The following is a 15,472-nucleotide window of genomic DNA, read 5'->3' as shown; positions in this document are numbered from 1 at the left end:
AATGCTAGAAACGTAGGTTTGCCTTTCCTTACTCTTTCTTCTAAGATAAGTCATAGGGTCAGTATTGCCTCACGTGTTCCAACATTTCTACGGAATCCAAACTGATCTTCCCCGAGGTCGGCTTCTACCAGTTTTTCCATTCGTCTGTAAAGAATTCGCATTAGTGTTTTGCAGCTGTGACTTATTAAACTGATAGTTCAGTAATTTTCGCATCTGTCAACACCTGCTTTCTTTGGGATTGGAATTATTATATTATTCTTGAAGTCTGAGTGAATTTCGCCTGTCTCATACATCTTGCTCACCAGATGATAAAGAGTTTTGTCTGGACTGGCTCTCCTAAGGCTGTCAGTAGTTCTAATGGAATTTTGTCTACTCCTGGGGCCTTGTCTCGACTTATGTCTTTCAGTGCTCTGTCAAACTCTTCACGCAGTATCATATCTCCCATTTCATCTTCATCTACCTCCTCTTCCATTTCCGTAATATTGTCCTCAAGAACATCGCCCCTGTATAGACCCTCTATGTACTCCTTCCATCTTTCTGCTTTCCCTTCTTTGCTTAGAACTGGGTTTCCATCTGAGCTCTTGATATTCATGCAAGTGGTTCTCTTTTCTCCAAAGGTCTCTTTAATTTTCCTGTAGGCAGTATCTATCTTGTCCCTAGTGAGATAAGCCTCTACATCCTTACACTTGTCCTCTAGCCATCCCTGCTTAGCCATTTTGCACTTCCTGTCAATCTCATTTTTGAGACGTTTGTATTCCTTTTTGCCTGCTTCACTTACTGCATTTTTTGTTTTGTCTCCTTTCATCAATTAAATTCAATATTTCTTTTGTTACCCAAGGATTTCTACTAGCCCTCATCTTTTTACCTACTTGATCCTCTGCTGCCTTCACTATTTCATCCCTCAAAGCTACCCATTCTTCTTCTACTGTATTTCTTTCCCCCATTCCTGTCAATTGTTCCTTATGCTGTCCCTGAAACTCTGTACAACCTCTGGTTCTTTCAGTTTATCCAGGTCCCATCTCCTTAAATTTCCACCTTTTTGCAGTTTCTTCAGTTTTAATCTATAGTTCATAACCAATAGATTGTGGTCAGAGTCCACATCTGCCCCTGGAAATGTCTTACAACGTATGTTGTAACCTCTAATCCCATGCATAAAAATAGAAATCACTGTTCAGCATGTGAAGAATTATAAGCCCTGTGGTCTAGATGGTATATCTGGGGATATGATCAAAGAAATTGGGCCGGAATGTGTTGATCTTCTGCATTCATTGTGTGGAAGAGTAAAGGAAACTGGGAATGTCCAGTAGACTGGTCAGAATCTCTCTCATCACTCCGTGCACAAGAAAGGGTCAATTTGGAACTGCTTCAGTTATATCTACATCTGCATACACACTCCGCAAGCCACTGTATGGTGCATGGCAGAGGGCACTCTGCACCACTGCTAGTCATTTCCTTTCCTGTTTCACTTGCTGTTTAAACCTGTGTCCAGTCATCCAAATTTCGGTTTTCTGCAATTTCCCTAAATTGCTTCAGGCAAATGCCTGGATGGTTCTTTTGGAAGGGTACAGCCGATTTCTTTCCCCATCCTTGATACAGTCTGAACTTGTGTTCCATCTCTAGTGACCTCAAAGTTGATGGGACTTTAAAACCAAACTTCCTTCCCTTTTTTCCACTCACCATTGGAGTGAGGGAAACACGACTGCCCATATGCCTCTGAACGAACCCTAATTTCTCTTAGATTATGTTCATGGCCTTTACAGGAAATGAACGTTGATGGCAGAAGAATTGTACTACAGTTGGTTTCAAATGCCAATTCTCTAAATTTCCTGAATAGTGTTCTGTAGAAAGAACATTGTCTTCCCTCCAGGGGTCCCACTTGAATTCCAGAAGCATCTCTCTAATACTCGGGTGTTGATCGAACCTACCTTCCGGGAACAAATCTAGCAGCCTGCCACTCAATTGCTTTGATGTCTTCCTTAGTCTGACCTGGTGTGGATAGCAAACACCATAGTAGTACTCAAGAATGGGCCACACTAGTTGCCTCCTTTACAGATGAACCATACTTTCCTGTAACTCTCCCAGTGAACCAAAGTCGACCATTTGCGTTCCCTATTACTGTCCTTATGTACTCATTCCATTCATATCACTTTGCAACATTAAATGCAGATATTTAATCGATGTGACTGCTTCAAGCAGTAACTTACTAATGCTGTATTCAAACATTACGGGATTGCTTTTCCTACTCATCAGCATTAACTTACATTTTTGTACATGTAGAGGCATTCGTTCACACAACAACTAGAAATTTTTTCTAAGTCATCGTGTATTATCAAACTATTGCTCTTATATCCCAAGCAAGCAAAATTTTACTCTACATTTTGAACCAACATTTGAAGCCATACATTCAGTTTTACATATACCCAGAACACGCGGGTTTTGTTGAGGGGAAAGAAACGCAAGAACAGATGCTCAACATACAACAAATAAGTGAGAAAACATGAGAGTTCTGTGTTCCTATTTTCATTTGTTCCTTGACTGTATGAAGGCCATTGTTTGTGTTGCCTCGGAAAAGTTTTGGCAGGTGCTTGCAGAGTTTGGTGTCCCATCACCCTTGATACTACTGATCAGAAGTCCACACTATAATTACCACACAGCTGTGACGACAAATGCTGGCACATCTGATTCCTTCAGTGCACCGAAAAGTGTCAGACAGGGTTGTGTCCTACCTCCCAATCTGTAGAACATCTGTGGCGAACATGTCATCAGCAAAACTATTGACGGTTGGACTCAAACATCTCAATTGGTGGAAGAACTAATAACAAATTTAAATTTGCCGATAACACTATGATTTTAACCAGTAGCGAAGATGGTCTTACTGAGCTGCTGACAAAAGTAAATGACTTTAGTCAGTCATATAGATTAGACATCAGTCTCAGCAAGTCCAACTCGGAGATCATTTACAAGAACCAAAAGTCTTGCATTCTTTCATCAACCTTGGGTCAACCATTTGCAACTTGGGAAACCGTGAAGATGAGATAAGAAGATAGATTACTCTAGGGCAATGGCTATGAAGAAACTCACCAATATCTGGCAGAATGAAGCAATACAAACAGTACAAAGATCCACCTTGTTGAAACTCATATGTTTTCTGTCTTTTACAGTTGCCAGTCATGAGCCCTCGACGCATATTTGAGCTTTGCTACTGGCACAGGATGCTGTGTGTAAAATGGACCAAAAGAATAACTAATGTGTCCATTATTAAGCAACTTAATAGCTCCAAGTGCTTTTCTTGTAGTGTCAGCCAAAAAATTCTCCAGTTCTTTGGCCACATTGTAAGAACAGATAGAGAAAATCTAGAAAAAATAATCATGGAAGGAAAGATCAGGGAGGAGAGAAACAAGCTGTTTGATAGATCAAATCATGATGATGTCTAGTCTATCTCTTCAGCATGCACTAATAGAAGCTGGTATAGTGTTTCAGGATATTTGTAAACATTCCAACACACCACTGGAAAGTCGACAAGAGATGCTTGTGACTCAGTTGAATAAGGATAAATGTAGTGGGAAAGAGAAACTAAGTGTTTTTGTTTCTTGTATGCATTGAATGTGGAGCAGTGGTGGAGCCAGCGAAAAGGGGACCAGTAAAAATGTTATTACAACCACTGGTCATCCGGGAGTCATTTGTGCCATGGTGCAGCAAACGTCTGAATCCGAGAGCCATGGAATAAATGACGCACCAACAAGGGTGTAATGAACAATTGAAGAGTGGTAGTTTTTGTCTGGTTTTTCTTTCAGGTCCTACAGTGTGCGTGTACAGATGTTTGAATGTACTCAAGAGAGTGGTATTACTGTAACAATTGTTAGTTGTGTTGTGAAAAGTAATAATGAAAATGTTGGTCAAAATATACCCCTGTTTGTGAGAAGTGTGGCTATTTATTTAGTTGCACAATAGAGGGAACTTGTGGAAGCATTCCAGAGATCTACACCGCAGTTGGATCAACAGGGAGGTGGCACGGAAGGATCCGGACCACCAAAATCTACTCTGAGAAGAAAGGCTTTCATCTGGCTGTGTACTGGGGTCGTCAAAATATTGCCTTGTTATATCGGCCAGGGATGCAACTTCACGTAGTGCTGGTATAAGACCCATCACAAATCTTACAAAATAAACAACAGCAGGAAAAGAAGGAAAAAATACACTCCTCTGGTAAGCATCTGGAATGGTGATGCTTGGGTTGTGAGGACAGAATGCTCACCGATGACTTGTGATGATGACGAAAGCACAGTTATGCCGCTTGATAATTTCCACACAGCTGAAATTGCAATAGTGCAAACAAATAACTCTTACAGTCCATGACAAATATGATGTCATTTGTAAACAAGTAACTGCCTTTGCAGAATCATGTCAGTGCATTATAAATATGCCATTTGGTATTCATTGTAAACAATGTACATGTGACAGTGAACTTATCATCCTCCTGAATTTTTTACTGTTGAAGCTGTTGCTCCCAGAAAGAGCCCTATGGTTGAATAATGTTTTCTTTTAGGCTGAAATTGTAAACCATTGCACCAGCATAACAAACACAATTGTAAAAAATTCATTTTCTGCATACTTGTGCAACCAAAAATCTCATGGAAAATCATGAAAATCTGTTTTCCTCCCTCCAATTTTGACACAAAACACACACACAAAACACACACACACACACACACACACACACACACCGGTTTTTCTGAAGGCATCTCTTTCTTGGATATTTGGTATATCCCTTTCTTGGATATTTGGTAGGTGATATAAGGTTTCAGCTCCTTGCCACACCTAAACGTACCTGCTGTCACTTTGCAAGCCAAATTAAAATTGATCTGTAGAGGGAATGGCCCTCTGTTGATGAACAGTTTAGCATACATGGTAGCACACACACTATAAACACTCCCTCTTTTGATGACTCATAAACAGTACCAACATAGTTGGTTAGTTCACAGCATGCCAAAATCATGAACCCTACAGCACACTGTATATATTGATGCCATTTTTCTGGGTGCTGCTGCTGTCTGATTTGGAACGCTTCCAATCTACCAGCGTTCCTCCAGTACAGTTTGTCCAGTGGATGGTGTCTTAGTGCCATTTGACCAAATTTGTTATCCCAACTGCCTCCTCTCACTCTCACCCCACCAACTGCTGTGCCACTGTAAAATGTTGCTTCCAGTGTGCTTGCAATTAAAGTACATTACAACATCAATGACTTGCATGTGGTAATTTATTGAGGATGCGATCATGCTGTTTTGTTGTGCTGTGTTGCTTAATGTTTTGCAGAGTCATTATTGTATTTCTCCTTGATCTTCAGGAACCCATTTACGAATCACTAATCTCACTTGCAGGATTGGTAACAATCAGTTATTGTCCAGTGTTGAGCAGAGACTGTGGTATCGCCTTCCCCCCGTGTATCAATATTAATGGTTAACGACAGTTTTAGCAGCTCTAGTTTTATGGATGATCATGAACAATTTTCATTTGAATACCATGAATTAACACCTATTCCAGCTTGAGCTATTAACAGATATCGTGCATTGGTTATTCTGTCATTGTTATCTCAGTTTTTGTTGCCAGATTATGCTAAAAATGTTATAGTCTTGCTGTCCTAGCAAACAGGTAAGATAGTTCTGCCATGATTAAAGACTCATGTGAAGTTAATAACAGTAAATTTTATTTGACTCTAATAATTTCTATATATTACAAAATTTAAAATGTGTTTTAATCAAACAATGGAAAATCCAGGATGGAATGCAACATTGTTTAACCTTTATTACAGCCTGCGTGGCTGCAGTGTCGTGTTTTGGTGAAAGAGGATGGAGCCATGGAAGCTGCAGATGAAAAACTAAAAATTGCTAGAAAACGTGGCAGACCAAAAGGATCCAGAAATCAATTAACCTCTGGTAGTAGCAGAAAGAAAGCAAATTCAACAAATTCAACAAATGAGAAGGAGACTGGCTTCAGGTAATATTTTTGTTAAGCCGGTGCTTTACTATCATCACTGCTATTTGCAGATTTGCTTTTTCTTTTAAAATATAGATTGATGACATTAAAGCTTTCATTTCTTAAGAGGAGTAAAATGTGAAGACGTGTAAAATTAATATATTTGTTTTGTATAAACTTGGTGGGTCAACAGGTTGGTGCTGGTCTACAACATTAAAAGTCCTGCCCCCGACTGCCTTACAGTTGTTTTTCTATCACTTATCACTTCTTTTACATCTGGAAATGATTTATTAATGGGGAAAAAGCCAGTATGTGTCAGGCTTTGAAGTGCATATTAAAATAAATCAGTTATTTGGAAGGTTGAAGCAAGGCAAGGGCGTATCACCTCTAGTACAACCTTGCAGTGTTCGAACCCACATTGAGGTCATGGACAGCTTTACTTTGAGAAAAACTAGTGGTGTCTTCATTAGAGATTCAATGTGCTCTGCAGTGTACATGCTGGACCTCTTGCTCCATATGCTTAATTTGTTGCTTCAACAAACTAATTATGATGTTTCAGTGTTACTTTAGAGATGACTAAAGTTTTAAAAAATCCGTCACTGTTGAGCAAATTTCCACTAGAAAAAAAGGTAAATGTACAGTGTTGAAGGAATTGGTATGATGCTAGAATGTTTGGAACTGAAAAGCAGTAATAAAAGCTTCATTGCCCCACCAAGTGGAAAGTATTGAGTGGAAGGAGCTGGGTAAACAAGGAAGGAGTATGGGCTGGTGAAGGGGTGGGAGAGCAAGGACTAGGGGTGAGAGAGGTATAGGAATACTGTGCTGAGGCACCTGTAGACTGAAGTAATGATTCAGTGGCAAAATGAAACAATAAGGTGCAACTATCAAATATGTTTTTACCCTTAAAAATGAAGTTGTTTTTAACAATACTTTTCTTAATGCATTTCAAGTGTTATACTGAAGAAGCCAAAATGGCTAGCACCGTGTAATAAGTGTATGGATCATGGCGAAGGAAATTATCTTATTTACTGCCAGTATTGACTTCCATATACTCAGCCCCCTAACAATGTTTGTGACAGGAGACAAGTATTTACTTACCTGTTGCAGTACTTCATAATTTTTATTGAAAATGAAATAGAAATATTCTGTTGTGTGGAAGATTTGGTTTAGAGAAATTTAAAAATAAGTCAGCGTATAGGCTTTCACGGCCGGCGTCTTCAGTAAATAAAACTTCCGGGCTAAGAGGCCGTGGTCCAATAGTAGAAATACTTCTCCCTGACTCACCTCAGATGATGTTGCCCGCAGCTGGCAACGAAACGTGAGGGAGAAGTATTTCTACTATTGGACCACGGCCTCTTAGCCCGGAAGTTTTAATTCAGGAGAGACTGTTACAATTTTACTAAACCATGTGCTGTAAATGTAGTAAGGAAGGAGACTGATGAAATTTTACAAAAACACGGCGATTCCTACTCGACTGTATGGATATGAAGTGTGGATTTTCACAAAAGAGAAAGAAATAAGATTGTGAAGAAGAGAAATTAGGGCTTTAGAAAAAGAACAAGATACCTGAAAACTAACAGGTGAAGAAATGTAAAAATAAAGACTAATGTTGCCAAGAAGAAGTAGGAGTTATGACAGGCTACATAGTGAAATGAGTAAAGAAATAATAAACAGCGCATCTTTCTGGGCTTGTTGCAGATTCCTTCAATAGTATAGTCACAGGTGGTGACAAAAAAGGTTGCTACAAAGCCAGGAGGCACGTGACATACATTTTCATAGGAAGCAACAATGAGCTGACAGCCAAGATTCAGATTCTAGAGTCCACCTAACAACGAGGTGCACATGGTTAATAAATCAAAGACAATAGGTAAACTCAAAGGAAATAAATTTTAAAGAAGTAAGTTGGAAATTGAAACCTTCAGCCATTCGCCAATACTTAATAGGAATACTCCTGTCAAGGACTACAGAACAGTCCAGTATCAATCTTCCAGTCCCTCCATTTGTCCTTTAATATTTTCAAAATAATACTAATTCAACACCTGGCAAATCCATTCACTCAAATCTGAGTCTCCTAGAGTACTGAACACCTGCACCTGTTATTGATTTATTTTAACATGAAACATGTATGGAGGAGGGAAACTTTCAATTTTCAATAGTGCCACATACAATACTTGCTCCCAGAACATTGCAAGTGTTTAGGAGAAATTATAGGCCATTGAATAAATACCAAATCATGATTTTCAATACCTTGATTTTCTCAATCCATTGCAATTTTACACTTCACCTCACCTTTCCATGAGGCTTTTCAAACCATTGTATGGTCCTATGTGGAAGGTACCTCATACTAATATGTTGTTGTTGTTGTGGTCTTCAGTCCTGAGACTGGTTTGATGCAGCTCTCCATGCTACTCTATCCTGTGCAAGCTTCTTCATCTCCCAGTACCTACTGCAACCTACATCCTTCTGAATCTGCTTAGTGTATTCATCTCTTGGTCTCCCCCTACGATTTTTACCCTCCACGCTGCCCTCCAATACTAAATTGGTGATCCCTTGATGCCTCAGAACATGTCCTACCAACCGATCCCTTCTTCTGGTCAATTTGTGCCACAAACTTCTCTTCTCCCCAATCCTATTCAGTACCTCCTCATTAGTTATGTGATCTACCCATCTAATCTTCAGCATTCTTCTGTAGCACCACATTTCGAAAGCTTCTATTCTCTTCTTGTCCAAACTATTTACGTCCATGTTTCACTTCCATACATGGCTACACTCCATACAAATACTTTCAGAAATGATTTACTGACACTTAAACCTATATTCGATGTTAAAAAATTTCTCTTCTTCAGAAACGCTTTCCTTGCCATTGCCAGTCTACATTTAAATCCTCTCTACTTCGACCATCATCAGTTATTTTGATCCCCAAATAGCAAAACTCCTTTACTACTTTAAGTGTCTCATTTCCTAATCTAATACCCTCAACATCACCCGACTTAATTCGACTACATTCCATTATCCTCGTTTTGGTTTTGTTGATGTTCATCTTATATCCTCCCTTCAAGACACCATCCATTCCGTTCAACTGCTCTTCCAAGTCCTTTGCTGTCTCTGACAGAATTACAATGTCATCGGCGAATCTCAAGGTTTTTATTTCTTCTCCATGGATTTTAATACCTATTCCGAATTTTTCTTTTGTTTCCTTTACTGCTTGCTCAATATACAGATTGAATAACATCGGGGAGAGGCTACAACCCTGTCTTACTCCCTTCCCAATCACTGCTTCCCTTTCATGTCCCTCGACTCTTATAACTGCCATCTGGTTTCTGTACAAATTGTAAATAGCCTTTCGCTCCCTGTATTTTACCCCAGCCACCTTTAGAATTTGAAAGAGAGTATTCCAGTCAACATTGTCAAAAGCTTTCTCTAAATCTACAAATGCTAGAAACATAGGTTTGCCTTTCCTTAATCTTTCTTCTAAGATAAGTCGCAAGGTTAGTATTGCCTCACGTGTTCCAGTATTTCTACGGAATCCAAACTGATCTTCCCCGAGGTCGGCTTCTACTAGTTTTTCCATTCGTCTGTAAAGAATTCGTGTTAGTATTTTGCAGCTGTGGCTTATTAAACTGATTGTTCGGTAATTCTCACATCTGTCAACACCTGCTTTCTTTGGGATTGGAATTATTATATTCTTCTTGAAGTCTGAGGGTATTTCGCCTGTTTCATACATCTTGCTCACCAGGTGGTAGAGTTTTGTCAGGACTGGCTCTCCCAAGGCCGTCAGTAGTTCCAATGGAATGTTGTCTACTCCGGGGGCCTTGTTTCGACTCAGGTCTTTCAGTGCTCTGTCAAACTCTTCACGCAGTATCGTATCTCCCATTTCATCTTCATCTACATCCTCTTCCATTTCCATAATATTGTCCCCAAGTACATCGCCCTTGTATAGACCCTCTGTATACTCCTTCCACCTTTCTGCTTTCCCTTCTTTGCTTAGAACTGGGTTTCCATCTGAGCTCTTGATGTTCATACAAGTGGTTCTCTTATCTCCAAAGGTCTCTTTAATTTTCCTGTAGGCAGTATCTATCTTACCCCTAGTGAGATAAGCCTCTACATCCTTACATTTGTCCTCTAGCCATCCCTGCTTAGCCATTTTGCTCTTCCTGTCGATCTCATTTTTGAGACGTTTGTATTCCTTTTTGCCTGCTTCACTTACTGCATTTTTGTTTTGTCTCCTTTCCTCAATTAAATTCAATATTTCTTCTGTTACCCAAGGATTTCTACTAGCTCTCGTCTTTTTACCTACTTGATCCTCTGCTGCCTTCACTATTTCATCCCTCAAAGCTACCCATTCTTCTTCTACTGTATTTCTTTCCCCCGTTCCTGTCAATTGTTCCCTTATGCTCTCCCTGAAGCTCTGTACAACCTCTGGTTCTTTCAGTTTATCCAGGTCCCATCTCCTTAAATTCCCACCTTTTTGCAGTTTCTTCAGTTTTAATCTACAGGTCATAACCAATAGATTGTGGTCAGAGTTCACATCTGCCCCTGGAAATGTCTTACAATTTAAAACCTGGTTCCTAAATCTCTGTCTTACCATTATATAATCTATCTGATACCTTTTAGTATCTCCAGGGTTCTTCCATGTATACAACCTTCTATCATGATTCTTAAACCAAGTGTTAGCTATGATTAAGTTGTGCTCTGTGCAAAATTCTACCAGGCGGCTTCCTCTTTCATTTCTTAGCCCCAATCCATATTCACCTACTACGTTTCCTTCTCTCCCTTTTCCTACACTCGAATTCCAGTCACCCATGACTATTAAATTTTCGTCTCCCTTCACTATCTGAATAATTTCTTTTATTTCATCATACATTTCTTCAATTTCTTCGTCATCTGCAGAGCTAGTTGGCATATAAACTTGTACTACTGTAGTAGGTGTGGGCTTCGTATCTATCTTGGCCACAATAATGCGTTCACTAAGCTGTTTGTAGTAGCTTACCCGCCTTCCTATTTTCCTATTCATTAATGTTACATATAATGTTGAAGGTCAAGTTAGCAAAGCCCATTAAAGTAAGCTCAGTAGTTCAACAGTAATATTTCTGCCCTTGCGCATAATTTTTTGGTACTGAGTGAGGTAGCACTGTAGTTGAGACATTGGACTTATATTTGGGAATATCATAATTGATATGCCCATCTAGCCATTCATATTTAAGTTTTCTGTGGTTTTGCTGAACAACTTAAGGCAGGTATTGGGATGAGAACAATTTTGTATAGTTTGTGCTCCACAGCTTGTAAATATTTGTTAAAAGACATCTTGTTGTACACCATGAGCTGCATGTAAAAATGTTTGATTCCAGGCGTGTACCCCATCATCAGTGGCATATTTGTGCACGTCTATATCATATGATGTGTGTCTCAAGTATGAAAACTGTATGATGTTAAAATTAATGTGGTTCTCTGTGATACAAAGGTTCTCGTGTGTACTTGTCATACTGTCAAAGACTAAATAGTCACTTCTTGGTAAAATTGGACACTACTGTCATGGGATGAAAATAAGGATCTTGTGGTCAGGGCAAGTGTTTTTATATAACAGGTCTCTTGTTATCTCTCATATACATCATTTGATATCGACGTAGACAATATATGCCATTGATGATGGGCTATATGCCTAAATATTCATGTGGCAATTAACTATTTTTACATGCAGTTCATAGTGTATAGCAAGAGATCTGTTTAACAAGAACTGGGATGACTTCTTTGAACTGAGTTTGACCAGTTTGCAGCATGTCTGAAAGATCAGACTCTATACCAATATAATGTATTTGTCTGACAGCATACTGATCTTTCACTGCAGATGCACAATAATGTCCAATCTCTCACAGGGATAGAGTAGGGCTGTGAGCAATGAGGAATAATGGACAGGGGAACTATTTTGCAGTATGCGGCATATGGAGATTTCGGTCAGATGGGAAACGTGCTCGGGTAGCCACTCGCACAAAGTGGGACATCCGGGTTCAAATCCCAGCCTGATACAAATCTGTCATCAGTGAGTGCACGTGCACGTGGCTTGACATATCATGGTACAGCCTTACGTCAGGGCTCATTCCGTGGGATATTGCAAATGACTACGCATTTGAAACTGTTCTAACAACAGACATGTTTATGTGAGGTTTTTCTGTAATTAACATTATTGTTAAAAACCACAGAAAGTTATTTTATGCATTTATTCAACTTAAAAATGGTATAGCAGTAATATCTCTAGAAACATCAAGATCAAAATATTACATTGAAACAGACTGGCTAATTTCCTAATACAGATAATAAAAAAATGTAGAAGTAGAAAATCCTGTGTTAAGAGGGACCCTCTCATTGTGAGGATGTCTACATGATCATGAGTCAAAGGGAAAACTAAGTGGCATTGCACAGCAGTAAGACACTGGATATACACTCCTGGAAATGGAAAAAAGAACACATTGACACCGGTGTGTCAGACCCACCATACTTGCTCCGGACACTGCGAGAGGGCTGTACAAGCAATGATCACACGCACGGCACAGTGGACACACCAGGAACCGCGGTGTTGGCCGTCGAATGGCGCTAGCTGCGCAGCATTTGTGCACCGCCGCCGTCAGTGTCAGCCAGTTTGCCGTGGCATACGGAGCTCCATCGCAGTCTTTAACACTGGTAGCATGCCGCGACAGCGTGGACGTGAACCGTATGTGCAGTTGACGGACTTTGAGCAAGGGCGTATAGTGGGCATGCGGGAGGCCGGGTGGACGTACCGCCGAATTGCTCAACACGTGGGGCGTGAGGTCTCCACAGTACATCGATGTTGTCGCCAGTGGTCGGCGGAAGGTGCACGTGCCCGTCGACCTGGGACCGGACCGCAGCGACGCACGGATGCACGCCAAGACCGTAGGATCCTACGCAGTGCCGTAGGGGACCGCACCGCCACTTCCCAGCAAATTAGGGACACTGTTGCTCCTGGGGTATCGGCGAGGACCATTCGCAACTGTCTCCATGAAGCTGGGCTATGGTCCCGCACACCGTTAGGCCGTCTTCCGCTCACACCCCAACATCGTGCAGCCCGCCTCCAGTGGTGTCGCGACAGGCGTGAATGGAGGGACGAATGGAGACGTGTCGTCTTCAGCGATGAGAGTCGCTTCTGCCTTGGTGCCAATGATGGTCGTATGCGTGTTTGGCGCCGTGCAGGTGAGCGCCACAATCAGGACTGCATACGACCGAGGCACACAGGGCCAACACCCGGCATCATGGTGTGGGGAGCGATCTCCTACACTGGCCATACACCACTGGTGATCGTCGAGGGGACACTGAATAGTGCACGGTACATCCAAACCGTCATCGAACCCATCGTTCTACCATTCCTAGACCGGCAAGGGAACTTGCTGTTCCAACAGGACAATGCATGTCCGCATGTATCCCGTGCCACCCAACGTGCTCTAGAAGGTGTAAGTCAACTACCCTGGCCAGCAAGATCTCCGGATCTGTCCCCCATTGAGCATGTTTGGGACTGGATGAAGCGTCGTCTCACGCGGTCTGCACGTCCAGCACGAACGCTGGTCCAACTGAGGCGCCAGGTGGAAATGGCATGGCAAGCCGTTCCACAGGACTACATCCAGCATCTCTACGATCGTCTCCATGGGAGAATAGCAGCCTGCATTGCTGCGAAAGGTGGATATACACTGTACTAGTGCCGACATTGTGCATGCTCTGTTGCCTGTGTCTATGTGCCTGTGGTTCTGTCAGTGTGATCATGTGATGTATCTGACCCCAGGAATGTGTCAATAAAGTTTCCCCTTCCTGGGACAATGAATTCACGGTGTTCTTATTTCAATTTCCAGGAGTGTACATTTGGGATGGTGTTTCAGATTCCTGTCTGGCCACCCAGATTTTGGTTTTTGCAGCTTCCCTAAATCACTTACACAAGTACCAGAATGGTTTCTTTGAAAATGACAGAGGTGATTTTTCTGCTCCATACTTCTCAATCCAGGCATGTCCTCTGTCTCTAATGATGTCATCTTTGACAGAGCATTAAACCCTGATCTCCATTTGTATTCCATTTAAGGGCAAAAATCTGTGTAAAAACAATGACCATACTACCTGTGTTTCATGATGAAAGTGATGTTGATAAATGATAAAAAGGAGAAGAGGTCAACTTCTCCACATTTGTTTCCACAGGTACTGTGAGCTTGTTGAAAGTTAAAATGATGGTTCTCTCAGAACAGTAAGCTACTGTCAGAAATTAAAATTTATTTGTATATTGCAGCTACCAGACAAATAAATCAGGATGAGAAAATTAATATTCTTCCAGTATCTTTATCTTAACTAGGCCTGGTAGCTGGGCAGAATCAGTTAGTGCACAGGATCAACAACTTAGGGATTTGTCTGTCTTGTAGGTATCAGAAATTTGGGTGTATCTTCTATTGCAATATTCCCACATTCAGAGATCACATTTATGTCTTTTATGTTGCATTTACATTCATTAATTTCCTTCAGCCTGTTATTTTATAGAAACAGAAATGTGGTGTAGCCATCTCTCTCTTCAGACATTGCCTTGTTCATAATCTAAAAGGAAATAATTATTTTAATTGAATCAACTGTGGTTTCTTGGTGAAATGTTGTAAATTAACAAAACAAACACACTTTTTTCTTTAAGCCTGATGCAGAAAAACATCATAGAAGCTGCAGATTGAAGAAGCCTGATTCAGCCTTTGCGGAAAATTGCCTGAACAATAACCACAAATACATAATATATGTACATGTCTTACACACAGGGGAAAGAGGGCACACCTATTATTAAATGAGCAAACCCAATTCAGTTATTCACCTTTTTAGATTATATCACATCTCCAGGATAGAAATAAAACTTTGGGCCTAAATCCATCAGCAGATAAAAAGTTCTTTGCTGATGCATTACTTTAGTCCCGTTGTGTTAGTGTAATTACTATATTGTATAATTCCATATTTAATTGCTAAAAAATGGTCGTTTAAGTAATTTTACATTAAGCCATGGATCTATACATTAAGAAGTTGATATGGCTATTTCTGCCTTATCATGATGTTTATCTGTGCATTATCATCTGTGGGACTCAGTAATGTACTTCAAAATGGTCTTATAACCCAAAACCTAGGTTGTGCAGTAACATTAATAGTAAAATTTGTGAAACAAGACAAAAAACAATGTTTGTGTAGTTAAAAGGAAAGAAATTTCCGTTACTGAGAGAAGTAGGGCCAATGACAGTAGTTAAAGCACTTGACTTGGTTCAGGAATAGTGAAGCTCATATCCTAGTTCTGCTATCCAGATATAGATTTACCAAGATTTCCCAAAATAAATGATTATAGGCATCTTAATATTATGAGTTGTAATGTTATTGCAACAAAGAGAAACAGAAATCCAGGCAATGTTGATTTCAATTCTCTTTAATCCTATTGCATGATCGCAGACATATTTCAACTGATACATTTGTGATCAGGCATTGGCATAAAAGA

General features: G+C 40.4%; 1 protein-coding gene across 1 annotated transcript in view; it reads left to right on the top strand.

Moving 5' to 3' along the window:
* Positions 1-15,472, top strand: part of LOC126194669 (uncharacterized) — a 121,441-nt gene that overhangs the window by 32,428 nt on the left and 73,541 nt on the right. The window contains exon 4 of the mRNA XM_049932870.1: positions 5,807-5,991. Coding sequence (XP_049788827.1) covers positions 5,807-5,991 — 185 coding nt within the window. The remainder of the gene's footprint in view (positions 1-5,806; positions 5,992-15,472) is intronic.

The sequence above is a fragment of the Schistocerca nitens genome, chromosome 7 (assembly GCF_023898315.1).
Source record: "Schistocerca nitens isolate TAMUIC-IGC-003100 chromosome 7, iqSchNite1.1, whole genome shotgun sequence".
Lineage (NCBI taxonomy): Eukaryota > Metazoa > Arthropoda > Insecta > Orthoptera > Acrididae > Schistocerca > Schistocerca nitens.
Note: the sequence above shows the minus strand (reverse complement) of the source record. Positions and strands in the feature narration are given on the sequence as shown.